The sequence below is a fragment of the Eschrichtius robustus genome, chromosome 14, assembly GCF_028021215.1.
Source record: "Eschrichtius robustus isolate mEscRob2 chromosome 14, mEscRob2.pri, whole genome shotgun sequence".
Taxonomy (NCBI): Eukaryota; Metazoa; Chordata; class Mammalia; order Artiodactyla; family Eschrichtiidae; genus Eschrichtius; species Eschrichtius robustus.
The window spans coordinates 15,996,730-16,019,705 of NC_090837.1; the positions used below are offsets into that span (position 1 = coordinate 15,996,730).

General features: G+C 40.7%; 1 protein-coding gene across 2 annotated transcripts in view; it reads right to left on the bottom strand.

Annotated features, from left to right (window-relative positions):
* Positions 1 to 6,222: 6,222 nt before the first annotated feature.
* PTPN11 (protein tyrosine phosphatase non-receptor type 11) overlaps positions 6,223 to 22,976 on the bottom strand; it is a 75,289-nt gene continuing 58,535 nt past the window's right edge. For both annotated transcript variants that reach the window (XM_068562179.1, XM_068562178.1), the window contains exons 13-16: positions 22,766 to 22,917; positions 13,058 to 13,170; positions 10,948 to 11,050; positions 6,223 to 10,240 (exon numbers count right to left, since the gene is read on the bottom strand). In XM_068562179.1, coding sequence (XP_068418280.1) covers positions 10,981 to 11,050; positions 13,058 to 13,170; positions 22,766 to 22,917 — 335 coding nt within the window. In that variant the 3' untranslated portion in view covers positions 6,223 to 10,240; positions 10,948 to 10,980. The remainder of the gene's footprint in view (positions 10,241 to 10,947; positions 11,051 to 13,057; positions 13,171 to 22,765; positions 22,918 to 22,976) is intronic.

The window sequence follows — 22,976 nt, forward strand, 5'->3', positions numbered from 1 at the left end:
TCTTCTGTAGAGGGGCATTTAAGGGTCTTCCATTGTTTTGCTCCTACAAACAATCATTCTTGTATATGTCTGTTAGCTCATTTTATCTGCACAGGCAGTATATTATGATTGTCACCCCATTCTCAGTGAGGTTCTGAAAGCTTAAGTTACTTGCCAAAGTCACGTGTGCAAAACGCATGACCTGGTCTTTACTGTCAGCCAGTCCCCATTCTCAGCTCTTTCAGATCAACCTCCTTCCCAAACTGAAGCAATTTCCCACTTACTGACTAATAAAAGTAAAAGGTTTTTGCTCAACCATTACCTCTTGGAAGGGCTGTGTAAACTCTAATGCAACCCATGAATTTCGTTCACATCATCCCTGCTACGTGCCATCAGCTGGTAAATTCATATAACACAGGAACAGGCTATGTCAAGGGCCTGCAAGACATTCCCAAGCCCTATAGGAAGAACATAGATGTTTATTGAGCACCTACTATGTGCCAGGTCACCCACTGCCATTAAACTCCTCAACAACCCTTCACAACAAGGTAGATTTCCTAAAGAGGAATCTATGGATCAAAGGCTTGAACTGACTTGTCTTAAGATCCTATAGCCAGGAGGTGACAAAAAACCAGGAAACAAACTCAAGACTGTGGGATTCCAAAGCCCTGATTTTTCCCACTAAATCAACATGCCTGGAATAGAATGTTCCATCTCCTCCTGGAGCCTAAAACTCAAACGTAATTAACACCTTGTATCAAAACATATATTTTAACTTACCCTTAGCAGAAACTTGATGGTTTATTCTTATATCTAAAGAGAGGAATTAGGACTTCTATGACGGTCCAGTGGTTAAGAATCCGTGCCTCCACTGCAGAGGGCATGGGTTTGATCCCTGGTCAGGGAACTAAGATCCCACAGGCCGTGTAGTGCAGCCAAAAAAATAAATAAATAAAAAATAAAGAGAGGAATTATGTGGTCCCAAACAAGGATCTTAGTCCATTCTCAAAAGTGGAAAAGGTACTAAACGCAGTAAATCAATTCACAATAGGCCACTGCTAGAGGCTCATTTGTATGGCCGAAGCTCAGGAGTCTTTTCTGTCCATAACTCAAACCTTTGTTAGATATTTTCTAAAGCCTTCATACAAACTAACATTTGAGAGAATCCACCTTTAGAAAGAAGGAAATTGATTTTCGTATGAGAAAAAAAAAAAATAACGGTAATAGGGGAAGCAACCATCAAACATGTATGAATGAAGATGAAAACAACTACTTTTTACAAGTCGAGAAATCTGGACCCAGACATCTGTCACCTCCCAAACAGACTTTAATTTTAGAGTTTGCTTCCTTTACATTTTTTTTCCCCTTCTCTTCCCATAGTTAGATGGATTTAACATATGCTTGGGATTTCACAGACTCGGTTTTGGTAGGTGCAATGTCTAAGAATATCTGAAGCTGTTTTCAAGACCTTATGGGATGACGTTTGTCTTGTTCTTTGAGAGCCAGTCTTTGGATTTTTCTTACTCTTCATGGCTACTCTTGTGATATCAAGAGATTCCCAAATCTCTGTCTGCAGACGTGAACTGACCCAAGCACGGGTATAATTTCCAACGACCTTTCTCTCCACATGGAAATCCTCCAGCGCAGCTTATCTCAAACGTGCCCACGTGTCCCCTGCTGATCTTGTAAAAAAAAATACAGGTTCTGAGTCAGTAGGGCTGAAGGGGGACCTGAGACTCTGCATTTCCAGCAGTTCCAGGAATACTGTTGCCCTGTCTCCTTGACCTTCAGAAACAGCAGTGGCTTGACTAGGATGGCAGTAGTAAAGGTAGGGAGATGCAACAGGCCAGGCATAGATATGCTTTAGGAGAGTGGCCAGAACTGTCTGCTGGGTTGGACACGCAGTGGGTGAGGGGTCAGGGACGATCCCTAGGTTTCTGGCCAAAATAACAGGGTGGTGGTCATGCCAGGTCCTGCACCAGTGGAGTAGATGCTGAGACTGCCGGCCCAGATCTTAAAGGGGCAGGTGCAGCCTTCCCCTGGTGCCAGGCGTGACTGCTCAGAGCTCACAGCTGCCCCCAGGGAATCAGAGTGAAGCTACCTCCACCTGCGACCAAGTCCTGCTTTCCCCACCCTCCCCTGCCTCCCTCTCTCCCCTTCTCCGGAGGGCGTTCCTTCTGCAAATCACTTGCCCAGGGGTTCCTGTTGCAGGCTCCACTTCTCGAGAACATGACCTAAGACAGATGGGGAAGGTCTCCCTGAAATCTTATGATTTAACCCAAAATTTTTGATTAAAAAGGCTTTGGGGGGTTTTTGCCTAGGTATAAGAGGGCTGGGGGTGCTGGGGAGTGACAGCTGAAGGGAACAGGGTTTCTTTTGGGGGTGATGCAAATGTTCTAAAATTGACTGTGGGGCTGGTTGTATATACCTGTGAATATACTAAAAACTGTTGAATGGTACAGTTTACACAGGTGAACTGTATGGAATGTGAATTACATCTCAATTTTTAAAAAACAGTTTTAAAAAAATAGTTGTCCATCTTCTGCCCAAAACAAAAAAGGCCACCTTCTTGGTCGAGGCCCCAGGTTGCCTTTCCAACCTTACCTCCCATTCCCGCCTCCAGGTATGGGCTCCAGCCAAGTTGAGCCCTCCCCCTCCCCCACCCCCAACCATGTGCTCTTCTGTTCTGTGGCTTTGCCTGCCCGCCATACCTCCAGGAATGCTCCACTGGGTCCCACCTCCAGCTAAGTGTGAAGCCCTCAGTCTCTCCCGGGATTCCTCAAGGGCCAGTGTGGTGAAAAGGAGGGGGCATGGACTTTGGAGTCAGACCCACCTGGGCTCAACAAATCCTAGCTCCCCACTTACTGAGTGGGACCTCAGATAAGTCAGTTCGTGTCCCTGAACCTCAGTTTACTCATCTGTAAAATAGGGATCAGCCATTCATCCTACAAATACTGAGCTACCCAGGCACCATGCTAGGCACTGGGAACATGGCTGCGAGCAAAACAGATGGGGGAGGGTACCTGCCTTGCAGGTTTTGAAATCATCTCTGGTAGTGTTTGGCACATTTAACTGTCATTTAGTAAATGAAGGGTATTATCATCATTTCCTTTTATTCTTTTAGTCTTGATCCAGGGCTCATCCATAGCTGTTTTATTTTCCATCTTGTATTCAGCCTGTGTGTGCCTCCTTTCCCTAAATGGGCCATCAAGTCCTTTAAGACAGGGATCAAGACAGATACTTGTTTTTTATTCCTCACAGCACCTAGTCAATGGCTCACTGTACTCATTAAAAAGTGGTTGAGGGGCCTTCCCTGGTGGTGCAGTGGTTAAGAATCCACCTGTCAATGCAGGGGTCACGGGTTTGAGCCCTGGTCCAGGAAGATCACACATGCCGTGGAGCAACTAAGCCCATGCACCACAACTACTGAGCCCGTGTGCCACGACTACTGAAGCCCGCGCGCCTAGAGCCCATGCTCCACAAGAGAAGCCACTGCAATGAGACGCCCGCGCACTGCAACGAAGAGTAGCCCCCACTCGCCACAACTAGAGAAAGCCCGTGTGCAGCAACAAAGACCCAACGCAGCCAAAAATTAAAAAAAAAAAAAGTGGTTGAATGGATGCACGCATGCATTATTGTTTGGCACTTTTGAATCTGAAAGAAAATCTGAAGTAATTCTCAACTCACTGGCCCAGATAATTAAGACCAGTCTCACATGGTAGCTGGTATAGAGCTTTAGCATCCTGGTGATGGCAAGAATGCTTTCGCTCATCCCCACTGAGAATGACAATCACAGCAAGGCCCAAACCAAAATGCACAGACAGGTGTATCCCATATGCACCTAAGGAACGTTTTATAGAAATTGATCCTGGTGACTCCGTAATTTCAGTCGTCAGTCAGTCATAGAGAATTAAGTATCTTTATTCCTAAACACAAAACAAGACAGACCCAGAACTCGAAAGAAAAAAAAAAGGCAAGTGACCTAAAGAGTTCACAGAAAAGCATACACAAAGCATTTGAAAAGATGCTTGGCCTCCTTCTTAAGAGAGATGCAAATTTAGTTACACTGAACTATCTTTGTTCACCTATCAGACGGATGAGGGCTCAAGTCTGAAAGGTAGTTTGATAAAGGTGTGAGGAAAGAAGCTGGTAGGGCTATAACTAGGGTCAGCCTCACTGGGGGACAATTCAACATTCTACATCCAAGTAACAAATGTAAACCCTGGGAACCAGCACTTACAGTGGGGCATATTTCAAAGTTGCTCTCGGTCCTTGGGGATAATGAGAAAGACTGTTCACGGGAGACAGGTGTGGAGGAGATTTCCCACTGTATGCTCTTCTGAACCTTTTACACTTTGTTCTAAGTGAACATATTACCTACTCAAAGAAAATACACACAATTTTTAAGTTCAGAAGAGCTTTAAGCCTAAGGGGGGGGAAATTTTTTTAAGCAGACATATTGGTTAATGGGTACAGAATTTCAGTTGTGATGATGAAAACAGTTCTGGCAACGGATCGTGGTTTAATGTTGCACAATAATGTGAATTCCCTGCACTGTATACTTAAAAGTGGTTTAAATGGCCAATTTTGTGTTACCCATATTTTACAATTAAAAAAATTTTTTAAACAAAGTAAAGACAAGCACACGAGACCTCATGAATCATGAGGCCACATTCAAATACCATCACCGGGAATTCCCTGGCGGTCCAGTGGTTAGGACTTTGCGCTTTCACTGCCGAGGGCCCAGGTTCGATCCCTGGTCCGGGAACTAAGATCCTTCAAGCCACGTGGTGCGGGCAAAAAAAAAAAAAAATACCATCACTTGGAAGACCTAGATCACCTGAGTTATCTAGGGTAATCCTGAATGAACAGATGTTATCTTTCTTAATAAAGGATGATTCATTAATTGTAAAACTAAATTACAATGTAACTTTATTGACTTTGTAAATTTATATGAAAACATTTACAATGCAGGAAAAAAAATCCTTTGCCTTATGACATGAACTTGATATTTCCCTTGAAAAATGTTATCTCAATAATGATTACATTCAGAACGAAATGGCTCATTCCAAACCATAATTTGTACTCTATACTAGGAAGTCCTAGCAAAACTGGCCTAGATTATCCAAAACAGTGAATTTACATTTCATCAAGAACTGAATGGTTAAAAATGCAGTAAATAGATGCATGGACAGAGAATAAAGAAATCATAAAATATGTACTATATTTTGTTGCAAAATGTGTCCAAAAGAGTGCTAGAACTGCCATTGGTATAGATCATGACAGAGAGAGTTATTCTTTGTTCAGAGATGAATGGAGAAGCAAGAACTGAACAGAGAAATAGCTATTTGCCTTGCATGTTCATTTCTAAAAAGAGATCCAAAGAAACTGGCCTTGACTGAACCCATAAGAAAATGAAAGGACAGTTTCCCTCTTTCTCTACACACACACACACACACACACACACACAAGGTTCCCCACTGGTGAAGAATAAGCTTAAGTGACCCTCACCATTGAATCCTAACTCCCTGTAATTCACTCCTCTATGTAACCATCAATTTCAGTTAATACCCTTATTGTTTACTCTAATCAAATTATAACTACCTGTATAACTGTTTTATTCGTCCATTTCCCAGTCCCTAGCCTCTAGTGGGGATTTAATCTTTGCTGAATGGAAGAGAATTTGTACCCAAAACGGTCTATGGCCTTACCAGGTAGAGACGCGACATCAAGTCTGAGCAACACATGAATTTCTTTGTCCATAAACCACCCACAGATTCTTTTTTTATATATAATATTTATTTATTTATTTACTTATTTGGCTACGGGTCTTGGTTGTGGCATGTGGGATCTTTAATTGCGGCATGCTGGCTCTTAGTTGTGGCATGCGGGATCTAGTTCCCTGACCAGGGATCGAACGTGAGCCCCCTGCATTGGGAGCGTGGAGTCTTAACCACTGGACCATCAGGGAAGTCTAATCGTGTCCTGTATACGTTATACAGACATACTTTTTACTCGCTCTTTACTCATAAGTTCTTCCAAATAAAATTCCCTGTCTCCCAATGCTACTCATAAAATAGGCACTCAATAAATGCTTGAGGAACTGATTCATTCATTCTGAATTCCAGGTTCCCTTCTAGATAAGAGCTGCAAAATGTCAGCATTTGGCTAGTGTAAGAGGTTGAGGGACCTGTAATCCCAGTTTTTCCTGGACATTTCAGATGAAGTAAATGACAAATACCATAATATAAGAAAATGGTTTTATTCCTAATTTTTAGTTCCCATACAGTTTACAAATACACTTTTACTCTGATAATACGGCTTTGCAACTAGCAAAGCAGTTGAACTAACACCCATAAATACAGGTGGGGAGACAATTAACATCCACTAATGTTCCTCTACATAAACTATTCTTTTAATGTCACTTTTTTTTAAAACAATTGCAAATAGACTACATAATATACGTGGGCAAAAAGGCAATTAAGTGAATCTCTTGAAACACTAATGTATAATAAACAGTGCATATTATCAACATTTACATGATTCACATCAAAATGATGACATCCTAAAACGTATTCCTTTTAAAGGAGAGATTTATCAATAAAATATTACATATCTTTTAATACTCTGGTACAATACTTCATATACTGCAGGAAAATTAACTGTAGATCTAGTCATCGACTTAATAAAGGATCCTTTTCCATTAGCTTTTATTAATAAAAGAATCACAATTAGGTCATAAATAAACAGGCAAATTATTAATTACATAATTTGAGGTTTAGGATGAAAACTTGTAAAAATTAGTTTGATATACAGCAAAGTTATACAACACACTAAAACCAACTGTTTAATATTTTTGCCTTATGTGAACTGCCCATAGTAAAAAAGGAACAAACTTTTTAAGGATGGAAGATATAATAAACTATATTTTGGAACTTATTTTTCAAGAGGAAGAGGAAAAAAGATTTTAACGAAATTAAGGGCTAATACAGATCCTAATAAAGGCATATTGAAATCAGGGAGGCCATGTGCTTACGATGTAAAACTTTATTCCCCCAACAACATAAAAAAACAAAAACTGCACTGGGTTTGTACTTACGTCTACAGTCTAAGTTTCCCTTACGGATTAACAAGCTACAACAGAACACTTCACAATTGCATACCTTTTTCCACATTCCTCTGAACTAGAAATAACCCAGGACATTATATTAGTTCTTAAAAACCCTAGTAACCCCTTAATAACCCCTAAAAATAACCTTGATGATTTTCTTGGCTGTTCCAAAGCAACTGGGCTCCGTAAAGAATGCACGAACACCAAGAAAGTAGTACATGTATTTTCTCATCCTCATTTAGCTACATTTGTAAAGTTACCGATTTCAAAGGGAGAGATGACCAGAATTTTCAGGAGGGCCACACACTGGATACAAGGTGTCTTTTTGTTTTGTTTTGCTTTTTTAAAAAAAAAACAACAGGCTATTAAGACTCTGAAATTTGTCTTTTTAAAAAAAACCCAATACCACATGCCAGATAATTTCTTCACCCCAAATATAAAATCCTATGCTTGTAATTTTAAAATACTTAGCCAGCTATGGAAATATTGTGCAAATTTAATGTCTACCAGCAACCCAGAAGCAGACTGCAGACATGTAGCTATCACACCTATTTTCCAGGTAACCTGATTCAACTATTACTGACTGCTGTGGTCCCAGGCCCTCTGACTTCCTCAGAAACCACCTCTTTGGAACTTCCATTTCCACTGTTTTTTCACACCCGCACCTCGAGCTCCCCTCCCCCTCCCCCATCTTCACAGCCCCTCCACCTGAATCCATCCTGTGTAATCTTACCGGAGAACCTGCAATCACCTTTACCAAACACACGACAAACCTTAGCAACCTAGGGACTATTAATCTTGTCTTGGCATCAGTTTACACCACATAATAGTTGCCGACTTCGTGGAGGGAAATCTAAATGAAATCAATGTCCTATTACAAACGAAGCTGGCCAAGATCAGGTGTTTCCAAGTACAAAAACAACTGATCTTAAGCTACAGGCAGAGACGTTAATGCAGCAGATATATTGTACAATCAAACCTTTGTATGCTGGTGAAAGACCTTGCCCCCAAAGTCCAGAGTCAAAACATTATCGCAAAAAGGAGAACCATTCAATGTGACAATGCAATACAAATAACAGGATTCAAGATCCTTGTTGCAAGTACTGAACTGGAATCTCTTTACAGGCTTGACAAGAAGACAGCAGTCATTTACATTCCTCTTAGAAGGTAATTACCTTCAACAATTCTAAGTTCAATGGATGGATGGGGGGAGAGGTGGGGGGGAAGTCATGTAATTTTGTCTGTGAAAATGGCAGCCAGGCTCTCCCCAAACAACCTCAGGGTTTCCAAGGAGGTAAAGACCTCAGAAAGGAGCTACTAACAGGGTTGGATCTAGTCCTTCCTTTTCTGGAGACAAAGCAAGAAGAATCCAATTAAGAAGATCATGACTTAATGGCAAAGCTGCCATGGCATTTTATTATCTTTACAAAGTCCACCAATGATGCTTTAATTGAAATACACTCATTGAATGATGATTCAACACACAGGGCAAAGAGGGATGTCTTTGGAGAAGGCACTTCAGGTAGAACATTAGCAAATCCTACTGCTTGGTTAAAACAAAAATGAGCTACTGCTAATTCAATCTGATTAGTGGCCTCATGAGGACTGCTCCTCCTCACTGCAGCCTTGACTGCGTGCATGGGTGTGGGGCCCAACTGAAACCAGGGGCGTGAAGAAAGCACCCCATTCACCTTCCTCTGCAGCGGCCAGGGCAATGAGGTGGTTCTGCTTTCAAATGCTCTGCCCTTCCGAACACACCCATCCTTAAGAGACCAGTTTCCCAAAGCGGTGGTTCAGAACATATGCTAAGAGCCAGCAGAACTGGTTCAGGAAGCTCGCTGAAGGCCCTCTGTTTCTGCCTGACTTCCAGCTTACACCAGCTATCATAACCAGCTTCAGCTTCCCAAGGTCACTAGCAGCTTCTACTTTTGCTAACCTCTTTTTTTAGCTGTTTTTCCATGGCACTGGTTCTGACAGTCTGTTACACTGGGGGCCTCCAAGGAACCTCACCTCCACTTCATGCCCTCGTGCGGTCCCCTCTTCCCAAATCGGGGCTGGGCCTGGGACTGACTTTAATCAATAGAAGGCAGTAGAAGTGATGCTGTGATACTTCTGGGTTTAAGTCTTAAACCTGGCCACTACTGCTTTATACCCTTGGGACCTCCGAGCTGTCATAAATGTGGTCCAGCTACTCTGCGGGCGAGGCCACGTGGAGAAGGTGAGACCTGAGGACCGCATGCAGATGGAGAGGCCCAGCCATCCTGCCAACCACGAGTGACACCAGCAAGACAAGGAGAGGAACCGCTCAGCTGAGTCCAGCCCAGTTTGAAGAGATGGGGAAAAGCAAGTTGTTGTTTTAAGCCGCTCAGTTTTCAGGTGGTTTGTCAGCAACAAGTGATAACCCAAAACTGGTTATCCATAGATGCATTTTTTTCCTAAATACAAGACAATTACTCAAATGAAAAGAAAAGATGACAAACGTTTTCCCACCACGAGTTTCTCAGTCAACAGGCTGAATGGTAAATGGTCAACTGCTAAGAAGAAACCATGCCTTTTATCCTAAGTTCCCATGATTCCCGCCCCCATGATTTTTTAATGGCAATGCAAGGGAAGACAGTCTGGGGCACTGGCTTAATTATTATTTAGCCAAAATAAGAGGCCATCAAAATGAATTATCCACTACTGGATAAGTGATGATAAATGAAATTGTTCTCACTTCTATAGGGTGCTCTTACTTAATTATCCCCAATCATGTTTCCTCTTACAAGTGCCCTATCATCCCCCACAAAGCAGGGGGGAAACTAAATTTGTTGAGGTTATCAAAAGAAAAAAAGGCCAATAACTAGAATTTGAATCACCATCATCTGGAAAATATAGAGCACAATTTAACTGCTTCTTCAATTTAAAATAAAATTCCATAAAATATAACACTGTCTACATCATAGAGATGATTTCTTCTTATCTGAGGACACGAGTAATTGGAAATCAGGTATTGTTGAGTTAGAATACAGTGGTCTTTAAATGGTTTCAAATTTTGCTTATCAAAAGGTAGTCAACCACAATGCAAGCCTTCCAAATTCAAATTCATTCTTCATGTAAACTTTCTTGCATCATTCTTGATCTTTTCAGGGAGAGGGTGAAAGTCCACATCTGGCAAAGAAATAAGTTAGAATTCTTAAGGAGCATACATCTAAAAGTTTGGCAAGGCAGTAAACCATTTTAAAGTAGATTTAGAGCTTTTAAATATACTATTCATTGAAATGGGAATTTCGACTTGAAACGCTAAAAACTTACCTTTTAAACATACATCACACAATTGGGTCCCTGTCTAAAAAGGTGATTGGAAGGAAGGAGACGTACAAGGGAGACGAATTCCCAGCATCAGAGCTGGAAGGGATGTGGAGCTGAGCCAGTCAGAGGCCCAGGAAGTCCAGTGCCCTGTGTCATACAGCCAGCCAGTCAGAGGCCCACTGGGGTGAAAACTCAGGCATCCTGACTCTGACCATCCAGTGCCATGTCCCCACAGTCCCTAGATCCCTACAGATCATCTCCTAGCACAGCGTGGGTTAACCTACTTTAATAAAAATTGCAGGAATGATGATACCTGCTCTTCATCACCAGTATCACCATTTTTCTGTAAGTGCTAACCCTGCCCTTCACAGAATTAATTCTGTATTTGATTTCAATGTTTAATGAATCCAGCTTGGAAAAAGAAATACAGGCAGAAGAAAAAAGAGGCTGGTTTTTAAAATTCAATTATGGTTCACTTTGTTAAAACAGTCACAAATTATTTGCCTGCTTCACAGTGCCACAAATGATATAAACAATTAACCAGTAGAGCACTTCTGTTGAAATACCTATTTCTGTGCTTGAAGTCTTGGAGGGTCTTCTCATCTGAAACTTTTCTGCTGCTGCATCAGACCCACATTTTCATAGACTCTAGCATTATCTTCTCTCATTCTGAAAAGAAGAAAAAGAAGATGACACTAATAAAAACGCAGACATACTGTTGAACCTTACATGATAGTTATAATGCACATACTCTATTCTCTGGGGACCGTATGCGGTGCAGACATAGCTCCTGCCCCCGGGAGCTGACATTACAGGAGAGGATATCGTACAGAAACACACAGCAAAATAATTCTGAAGTAAGAGCCTCGAGTCCCTGTGCTCCCGGGGTTTGGCGGAAGGAGAGTTGTTTTCCAGGAGGGTGGAGCGAGGCAGGCCTGTACGATGAAGCATTGGGTTAGACCTTGAAGGAAGGTGGGACATGTGCATAGAGAAAGGAATGGTATTCACTGTGGGCAGAAGGATCTGAATGGGCCAGAGCAATGTAAAGGCAAAGCGTAGGAACGGTCAGGCAGGGACTACCGATCCATTCAGCCCCCAATCCGGTGACATGAAGGTGAACATGAAGCTGACCGGCAGTTTAGGGCCCCAGGGTGGAGGGTCAATGCATCGGAGCCCAGACTCTGTTTTGCTGAGCAGAGTGGAGACCAGAACAGTCCAGGGGGACGAGGAACCTAGCAGCTCTGGGCTGGTCAGAGAGGAACAAGCTGAAACAAGCAGCAGGGGCCAGGGTCTCCTGGGTCTGCACCCTACAAGGGGGACAACGGGAACAGAGAGGCAGAGAACCTATTAGTTAGTCACAGGCAGGCCACTGGTAAAAAGGGAGTCGTCAGAGCTAATTCTGTTGAGCCAACATGTGGGGAAAGCTTTCTGGCAAGGACTCGGAGCCCTGACATGCTGGTTCCACTGCAAATCACTGCAGATAGCAATTTAAAATCAACTTTCCCCATCGGTCCACTGGGAAAGAAAAAAGCAGGCAGAAGGAAGAGGCAGCTTGGTGGAGAGCATACTTTTGCTATATAATTTCATTTCAACGTTAAATAGAAAGCAAATGTAAATACGAGCCTCATATATGTTATCAAAAATGTTTATATAGAGTATTAAGGCCAACAGGGGTTTAAAAATCCACATCAGAAGCAAACAGGGATAAGACTCTTAGGGGAAAATAAAAAGTAAATGTTATACCAGAGAGTGACTTTAGGATATACAGAAAAATAATAACTTACAATTGTTATTCACATAATCGATTTAACAAATATTTTCTTATCACATGTTTTAGTTTAAACATGGAGTTGGCAAAGTTTTTCTATACAGGACCAGACCGAAAATAATGTAGTCTCTGTGGGCCATACACAGTCTCTGTCATGTATTATTCTTTGTGTGTGTGTTTTTTTAATAACCCTTTAAGAACCATCCATGAGCTGTACAAAAGCAGGCCATGGCCCAGATTTGGCCTGGGGGCTGTAGTTTGCTAACCTGGTTTAAATACCCACAGTAGATTTCTGCTGACTGTGGAAAATTAGACCATGATTGTGTTGACACATTGATGGTCAATTTACTTACTTTTACATAGCAAAGAGTCTTGACTCGTCAAAAAGGGTGTTACCTACCTCTGCAACAATCCACACCCCATCAAAAGAAAAATTAGATTCTTGGGACTTCCCTGGTGGCGCAGTGGTTAAGACTCCACGCTCCCAATGCAGGGGTCCCGGGTTCGATCCCTGGTCAGGGAACTAGATCCCACATGCCGCAACTAAGAGTTTGCATGCCACAACCGAGGAGCCGGCAAGCTGCAACTAAGGAGCCCGCCTGCCGCAACTAAGACCCAGAGCAACCAAATAAATAAATAAATAAAATATTTTTAAAAAATTAGATTCTCCTTGGAGAATCAGCACTTGATATACGTACAGTCCCGTAGACTCCTAGCCAGTGTGGCAAGCAGCCTTCAGTTTAGGTCAACTAAAACTTAGTTTAGCTAGCCACTGGCACACTCAAGAACCAGTTAGGCAACAACAATGTGCACCAAGGAAAGGCATGTGCTGCAAAGACGTATCATTTTTTTAAGCTTTTCTATAGGATTATGTTCACGTAAAAAGATTTTCCTTCATTTCTACTTACTCTGCACAGGACGGCGTTGGGGTACAAGGCGGGAGGGGACTCTGATCTCCACTTGCCTGGTCCGTCAGGGAATACTTAATATTTGTGTATTCGTGCCCTTTCCTCTTGCTTTTCTGAAAAGTGAAGATTGCATATATGAAGAACTGTGACTTTTTTGAGGGAATGAAGAAGTCAAAAAGGCATTTCATTAAAAAGAAAAAAAGAGAGAGAGAGAGAGTTTGACAGACAGACAAGTTGGACCCTGAATACTGGTATGTTGACCAAATGTCAGGGAATTCATCTCCTTCATGTAAATACATCATATGGGTGAAAAGGACCTTTGAACCATACAATTCAAAAGCAGAGAGTCATGCATTAACAACTTACTGTATTAAACGAAATGTACCTGTTTCTGAACTAAGAGAGAATTCACACGTTCTTTGCCACATTAGCATCTAATCATTTCATAGTTCACTTGCAACACATTTAATGATTTTCAAGTGAACAGGTGGGAAAAGAGTTTCAGAAATAAATGCACTCCAAGTAAAAACTGCACACAGGTACAAAAGATGGCAGCACTCTTAGCAGAATAATACACTTTATCATATCGTCCCTACCCCACCCCCACTCCAGAAAAAACCCTAGCACATTTAAAACTTTATTTTCAGCCCAATGATACTCTGGGGGAAAAAAGGCAGAGAAAACCAGTAAAATGTAATCTCATCTCAGATACAGAATGAACTGCATTAGGTAGGACTCCTAGTTAGATGATTTATCACTCTTTCCTCCTAAATCCACCCAGAAACAACCAATTCCGAAAATCTAATCCATCAAGTTATCTTCATTATATAATGCTTATAATGCTGCCTTCATTACAGGATTATTCAAGAAACGGTAAATGTTAGAAAAAGTATCCATATCAAATACTGACGTACAGCAGTGACTTTCATTCACTGTTGTTGAGAGGGTGAACTGGTGCCATCACTTTGGTACACAATTAGTCAGAACTGATAGTACTAACTAGTTAGTATCTGGTAATGATGAAAAGGCACATATATTTTACAACCTTGAACGTTTATTTCTTGAGAAACTCACGCACCCAAGCCTAGAAAGAGCTGACAAGGATGTCCAGCGACGTGCTATTCCTAACAATGTTCGCCAAGAGAACACTGAATACCTCACAATGAATACCTCACATTCGTAGCACGAAATAATATGCAACAGTGAAGAGGAAAAGTGTGTGTGTGTGTGTGTGTGTATGTGTGTATCAAAACAGATTACATACACAATGTTAGGTGGAAAAACACAAATTGCAAAACAATGAAACAGTGTATCATCTTGCTAAACATTCTAAACATAAAAACAATGTCATATATTGTATACAGATATTTGTATTAAAAAATTTTTAAATACAAAAAGAGACTGCAAGGCTAGTTACTGCCTTGGGGTTCCGAGGGTGAAGATGAGGGATGGTCCTGGGGGTGGGTGTCAAACGGAATCTCAGCCATATAGCTGTTACACTTGATTGCTTTTAAAAAGAAAAAAGATTTGAAAGAAATGTGACAAAAGGGAATGGTCTATTATGGGTGTGGTACTGAATGTTTTAAATTTTTCAAAATAAAATGTAAAGCATAAAAGAAATTTAAATCCACCAGGGGAATTTCTTTTTCCTCAAACTTTTTGCTCAAAACTCACCAAAAACAACAGCTAAATAAAAAATGGGAAATCTTACTACACATAAAACAAGGGAATGCTACAACTCCAATCTACAAACTATAAAGTGTCTCTGATATAGTACTGTGAAAAGTGGACCAAAATAAGAAGGAAGCTGAGAAGCAACACATACCCCTCAGGTTGTAGCAGGAAAAAGAAACCCCTGAATGTCGCTATCCCAGGAGTGAAAGACCTGGGGCTGAGCCATGGCAGGCCACAGGAGAAGTGGGGGAAGCCTTGTCAAGAGCCAGTTCAACACAGTAGAAAGGCCCACAGTCTGAAGAGCCCTTTCTGCCGTCCACTGCCACCCTCCCAGCTGAGGTGGCCTAGAGGAGAGGCAGGGTAGGAGGAAGCATTATTAACCCCTCTGACTCTACAGGCATTGCAAAGAGTCAGAATGACCCCCTGAACACCAACACATGGATGTGCTCCCAGGGCAAAGGTAACAGGGCACTGAGACAACAAACCCAAGCAAAGCTGTGGACCTCCTCAGCCACCTTGCCTCCCCTCGCTATGGACTATCCGATAATGAAGGGGTCAGCACAGAACCTATATAAAGAAGGGGGGAAGGTATAAAAAGGAAAAAAGGGAGCAAAGAGCAAAAGGCAGATGGAGAAAACACATCAAAAAAGAACCTAAACAAAGAAAGAAGAAAAGATGAACACAAATAGTTCTGCCTTAATATCAAAGACTTTAGAGACATGAGCTTTCTTAAAAAGGAGCATAAATAAGAGATTATATGACAACAGAGGAGATGAAAAGCAAGCTGGCGAAGCAACGAAAGGAAATAAAAGAAGAAAGACACGAAATATAGTAAGTTCAAGTCTAATTAGAGGTAGCAAAAAATTAAATAACTAAAAACATAGAAAGGGACATTGTAAACAGTCTAGAGGAAAACATATTTTTTAAACTATTAATTAAATACATAAAAGTGATGGAGAAAGCTATTAAGAGATTTGATATATATTATGGAATTTCTGAAGATGGGAACAAATAAAACAGAAAAAAGTATTCTAGAACATAATGCAAGTAAATATTCCTGAAATCTCAAAGGAAAAAAAAAAAATCTGAATCTGCATTTTAAAAGGAAAAACTTCACAATCAATCTCCCAAACATCAACGATAAAGAATATGCCTGGATTGGATCTCCAGGCAGAAAAAGTCAGTCACATATAAGGGGGGATAATCAAATTGACTTTAGACTCCAACACAGCCACGTAATTCCAAAAAATCCTGTGGGGAAAAAAACCCCCAAGAATCTTATACCCTGCTAAGTTACCCTTTAGATATAAAACCAATGTTTGGACATTTTTAAGCATGCAAAAACTTAGAATGCAATTATCTTAAAAAAAAAAAAAAACAGCTAGTAATGAAATCTAGCCAACAGAGATAAATCAAAATCAAAACAAAGAATTCAGAGAAACAGAAACCACGATAAAAGGACTAGAGTTTTGATCTAAATACAGCACTAACACTGAACAACTGTCATAATTATGATATAAATGTCATAAACAATGACAAAAATCAGGAGACAAAAGAAAAATATGCTAATTCTCTTTCACAGAGTTAAATATCAATTATTATTACAGTAAAAACAGTTAAAATTTTCTAAGCACTGGCTTTGTGTCAGGCACTATTTGAATATATTACTCATTTTAATCCTTATAACAACCTTTTGAAATAGATACTATTATTAGCCCTATTTATTATTTATGTTATTTATTTATTTTTTTTGGCCACGCCACACGGCACGGGGGATCTTGGTTCCCCTACCAGGGATCGAACCCATGCCCCCCTGCAGTGGAAGCGTGGAGTCTTGACCACTGGACCGCCAGGGAAGGCCCAGCCCTTTTTAACAGATGAGGAAGTGGTGTGCAATTTCTAGTCATAACCTTAAAACAGGGGTTGGCAAACTAATGGCCTACGGGACAAATCTAGCCCAGACCTTTGGCAAGGCTTGTAAGAATAGTTACTTCATCACAAGTTTAATAGTTTTTAAAGGGTTGTAAAAAAAGAGAGAGAGTATGCAACAGAGACCATATGCAACTGGGAAGCCTAAGAGACTCACCGTCTGACCCTCGACAGAGAAAGTCTGACTCCTACGTTAACAGGCAGCTGCTTGCCCTCCACTTCCTCCTACTCTCTGCAACCAGGTGGAAAAGGAAACGTCCTAAAGGACAGTAGAGGGACAAGACCGAATGTACCTGGGTCCCTGGATGAACCTAGGTCCCCGCCCTATACCCTCTGATCCCCAAATTGCCTGCCAGCTTGGACTTCTCTATAGAGAAATAAGCTTCTATCTTGTTTAAGGCACTATTATTTAGCCTCTGTTAAAGCAGCCAAACCAATTTATTATAAATTGCAGTCATTACAGAACTTATAGTCTAGGGAAGAAGTTGCAAAAAAGAAATCCGAGGAGAAAATGTTTCACTGAGTCTATATAGTATTTGAATTTTTTGAACTGGTTTTAAAAATTTAAAGCCCTTGTGAATAATCACCTCTGAATAGCTGCCACACACTTTTTAGCACTGAAATGCTGACTTACATAAGAAATAATTTTTTTAAAGATACAATATAATTTAAAATTAATATTAGCTGGAAGAATTGACAGAGAACATCACTTATTTAAAAGTTTTAAAATCCTAACTCATTTTTTTAAATAAAAAATTTTAATATACAATAAATAAACTGAAGCATAAAGATGCTTTCTACTCAACACTTTTTTAAAAATTGTGGTTTAAAATAAAACACATGAGAGATATCCTCTTAACAAAACGTTATGTGTACAGTATAATATTGTTAACCACCTGCTATTGGTGTACAGCAGATCTCTAGAACCTCTTCATCTTGCATGACTGAAACTCCATCCCCCCATTTCTTTCTCCCTACTACACACTTTCTTGAAAATCAAAATCAATATTTCTACATGAAGTGATGACAAAAGAATTTTCCAATGAGGAATAATTAATGCAAATGGAACAGGAATTATTTTTAAAAATCATAGCAGCTTGAGGAATAACATAAAAATGCTGGAGCTTTTTAGCTTATTTTGGAAAAACAAGAAATAAAACTGATTCACAAGTCAGATGGGTTTGTTGCTTGGAACCATGACAGCCCAGGCTGTCTTATAGATCAAGAAAAATTCTCAGGGGGTAGGGGCTGTTTTGTTTCATTTTGTTTTGTTTTGCTTTGGGGAGTGGAGGGAAATTTATTTCAGAGGAGGTCTAAAAAATGATCTGAAATTGATCTATCCTCCACTGGAATTCAATGACATAGCATGGTTATCAAGTCTCTTGCAATGTTTATAACAAATCTTACGGTCTTGTCAACTGACACACAGCCAAGGTTGAAAGGAGGAACCAACCATGAGGCTCTAAAATCATCTGGTATTAACTATCTTTCCACGTGAGTAACCCCAGTTACATTCTTAAACCTTAAATTACAAAAAAGCCCAAAAGCCAAGAGCAGGGAGAGAGTAAAATGAAAACGCTCTTGTCTAAGTTATGGAGCAACACGACGATGCATCCAGGGTGCTCTGGGCTCAAATGTCAGGATTACAAACACCCTGGCTCCTTCCACATCTAATCACAGAATCTTACTGGTTCTACTCTCCCTGGGCTCACTATCAGTCCCTGCTATCCCGTCCAAACCACCATCGGTTCTCACTGACGCTGGTCCCCCTGCAGCTGCTCAAGCCTCGTGCCCACCCAGTCTTCCCTCTCAAGCCAGGGCCCTCTTTTTAAAATGACGATCTCTTTTTTTCATAAATGTATTTATTTTTTATTTATTTATTTTTGGCTGCGTTGGGTCTTCGTTGCTGCACACGAGCTTTCTCTAGTTGTGGCGAGCAGGGGCTACTCTTCATTGCGCTGCACAGGCTTCTCATTGAGGTGGCTTCTCTTGTTGCGGAGCACGGACTCTAGGTGCGTGGGTTTCAGTAACTGCGGCACGCGGGCTCAGTAGTTGTGGCTCGAGGTCTCTAGAGTGCAGCGTCAGTAGTTGTGGCACACGGGCTTAGCTGCTCCGCGGCATGTGGGATCTTCCCGGAGCAGGGATCGAACCTATGTCCCCTGCATTGGCAGGGGGATTCTTAACCACTGTGCCACCAGGGAAGACCCGAGGATCTTTTTATGTCACTCCCCTGCTTCAAAATCCTCAGTGATTTCCCATTTTCCTTAGGATAAAGTTTTAAATCCTCAATATGGCCTGCAAGACCTGCCCCCTCGAAATCTGGCCTCTGCTGACTTTTCTAATCTCACCCAACACGCCCCATGCTCTCCCTCTAACTCCTTCTACTCCATCATACGGATTTATTTCCATTTCAGGAACATGACTACTTATATTTCCGGGATCTGGCACAGTGCCTGGCACATAATACAACTGACTTTAATTAATGTAGGAATGAATAAACAAATGAACAAATGTGAAAACACCTTTTTATTCAACCAAGGAGATTATGGAAGATATGTGAAGAAGCACAAGGCTAGGGAAACAAATAAAACAGTCAGGACAAATGGAGACATGGCCTCATGCATATATGTATGTATACACATACACACACACACACACACACACACACACACACATATGTGTGAGAGAGAGAGAGAGAGGGATTATATAGAGAGAGCTGGACAAGAGGAGTAATTAATTTGCTAATTAGCAATTCAAAGAATATTATACCAGTACAAACAAACATACCCAGTATCCACATCTTGGCTTTGAAATACCACTCTTCAATAAGAAGAATCAGGGCTCCTTAGAAAAATGGCTGGGAAAGTACAAGATGAACCTAGATCATCTTGTGGTGTCAAAAAGAGTAAGGAAGTAATCAAAAATGGGAACATATCAAAAAAACACAGGAACCAACTCGAAAAGGTTCCCACTAGGCAAATTTGGGACAGTTTAAGCAACAGAATAAGTAACAGTAATGGACTATCACCCCCTCTGACATAAATAAATAAATAAATAAATAAATAAATGAGTAAATAAATAAGGGAGATGGGAAAGCTATTCCTTATAGGAGGCTTCCAACTAATAAATGAAAAGGGTATGGTGGAAAGAGAAAATCACCATTGGGAAAACGTCATAGTGGTAATTTTTCCTGGCAAGAATCGTGAATGAATGTAAAACTGGTAGGCAAAAAGTATGATGAAAAATTGTTCATTTATATAGTTTCTTGTATCTACCTACAAGATATTACCTAAAAAGGGAAAGACAGCAACTTAACAGTGGAGAAATCAGACAGACAACACCTTAATCAAGTGATCAAAGTTAACACCGCCAGGAGCGAAACAAACCAAGAGGGAGCTCATGATGTGATGCACCAGGAAGGACACAGCATCACTTCTGCGACCGTCCTGTCAAAAATGCATGACCTGAATCTCATCAAGAGAACACATCATACAAATCCAAACTGAGGAGCATTCTACCAAGCAACTGGTCTGAACCCTTCAAAAATGTCAAGGTCATGAAAGATAAAGATTGAATACTGCTCCAGATTAAAGGAGACTAAAAATACATGACAACTAAATGCACCACGTGACCCTGAACCACACGAAGGATATTAGTAGGACAAACTGGCAAAATCTGAACACGGTCTATAGATTTGAAAATAGCTACTATATCAGTGCTGATTTCCTGATTTTGATAATTTTACTATGCTTATATAAGAGAATGTCCTTATTTCTAGGAAATACACATCAGAGTATTTGGAGGCAAAGGGACATTAATGTTTGCAACCTACAAACATTTCATTTAAAAAATTATATAGGTATATATAAAGTTATTTATATATGTGTGTGTGTATATATACATATGGAGAGAGAGAATATGAATCAGTGATAAAGTAAATGTGTTAAAATGTTAACAGTCAGGAAAGGTGGGTGAAGGGAATTCCATTATACTGTTTCTGCAAATAAAAAAAAAAATTGTTTTAATTCTGAAATGGAAGTTAACAAAAGAAATCTACTTCCAAGTAAACAGCAGAGTGTGAGAAGATCCATTTATAAAGAGCTGAGAATTTTCTCAGTCTTGCTCATTTGCATTTCCTCTAGATTCCCACCTCTGTTTCTGCATTTCCTCCTTGCAATGCTGTCTGTTTCTCTACTGCCTTTTCTTTTTTTCATTTATCCCTCTGTAGCAATTCTTCCACTCCCAAAGGTCCTTAATGCTTCATAATTTTGGAAATGACTGTATTTCAAAATAATTAATTATCCTAAATGAGTTTTGTTCTTTTGCTTAATTTAAAAATCAGGTGGTTTTAATGTTCTTAAGTCTGCCACTTAAACCTTCTGCTAAAATAAAGTACTTCTTACTTTACCACTAAATCAAGTAGCAAATTCCTACACTGAATCAAACAATACAATGCAGAAAACAACATATCACGGGATCTAATTTTTAAAAATAAATATAATCTAAGCCTACATATATTTAGGCTACATAAATCCAAAGGCTCATATACCAAATAGTAGTTCATGTGCTGACACATATTGGCACCAAAAAAGTATTGGCTGAGTGGATGAATGCATGCATGCATTCTAGTACTCTTGGGATGGGATTACCAGGGACATTCAGTTTCTATAGTCTACATTCTGTAGACTATATTCTGTCTACATTCTACCTCTCCTACCCCTCACCTCCAATAAAAGAGCAGCAACAAAGGTTTGTTTTTTTTTTTTAAGTAGTTCCTAAATCCAAATTACAACTTCAAATTCAGGGTCAGAGGGACCACATATGGTAATGGGAAGATCTGAAGTGCCAGAAAAGCTGGGAGGGAAAGTCCCTAAATTCTCCAAAACAAGAAGAAAAACCAAAGCTTCTGAGTGAAATAGAGAGCTTTCCCCCCAGCTTTTCTGAACAAGACTACATTATGTTCTTCAAGATATTCCCGAATAACTTCCCATTTGTACCAACTGTACTATACTCTCTTGTATTTATTAGGAGTCCTTCTCTTTGGGCAACTTTATGCTTTAAGTATTCCTGGCCCAAATTAATATAACTGGAAGACAAATATAAAATAGCCTACAGTAACCATCTAAACAGTTCATAGCACTTACAATCACACAAAGTCAGACTTAAAGCAGTAAAGTTCAAAACCAGTAGCTTGTTAACTATTTGACGGTACCTTTCTATACACACACTGCTTCTGAAGACGTTTTTGTACAAGGAAACAATCTAGTGAGTATTTCTTTGTGGACTGAGAACCTACTAAACTAACTAACTAACTTTGGCTAACCACGCTTTGATAACGCGGCTGCTATGCTGCTAGGCTAGAAATCTTTCAATCAGGTGGCAGGTCCAATTTTGAGAAGCTGAGTTTTCTGGAAGGTAATAAACAGGGTAAAGCAGGCAAATACTGTTGGTGTTTAGACACTATGCAGTCTGCAGCACAGCGACGGGGCTGGGGCTGGGGCTGGGGCTGGGGCTGGGGCTGGGGCTGGGGAGGGAGATAAGCCTACACTCCCAAAAGAGCAGCCTCCTCAATCCTCTTTAACTCAGCTTTGTGTCTGTTACGAAGAGCTTCCAATGGAAAGGCACCAATGCCACATTGTTCTTCATTATGCATGACTTATTAAAATTGAAATTTTACTGTTTCCAACTCGACCAAATTGGTGGTTCAAACCCCCATGTGCTATTAAGAGTGAGGCGTTCATTTAAGAGATGGAATCAGGATGAATATCGCCTGGACCAAAAGTGGAACAGGCTGGAAACTTTGAGGCTTTGCGTTCTAAGCTTGCCACGTGAGCCTGGGAAAATCCCAATTTTTCTGTGGCTGTTTCCCCAATCTGTCAGGCCTGGTGCCCCTTCCTGAGCTACTCCATACTGAAAAATCAGAGCTGTGAAGTAGGGAATAATTTGTTTCCAGAGAGGCCCTTCCTGGTTGGGAACTTGTTTCTCCCTTTCAAAGAAAGACAGTTATCTATCAGAGCCTGTCCTTTTGCATGGAAGGAGAGTATAACCAAGCTGCCCAGAAAAAAACCACTGAAAATACACACGCCAGCCTTCTAGGCTTGGTACCTGCTCTTCTTCAATCCTGCGCTGTAGTGTTTCAATATAATGCTGGACGGCCATATAGATGAATCGGTACTGTGCTTCTGTCTGGACCATCCCTGACCTCTGAGACCGCACCATCTGAATGGTTTTGGGAACGTCAATGTCACAGTCGACACCTACAAAGCAAACACCATGGAGTATCAGGATAAACTGCAGAGACAATGTGAAGTGGTTT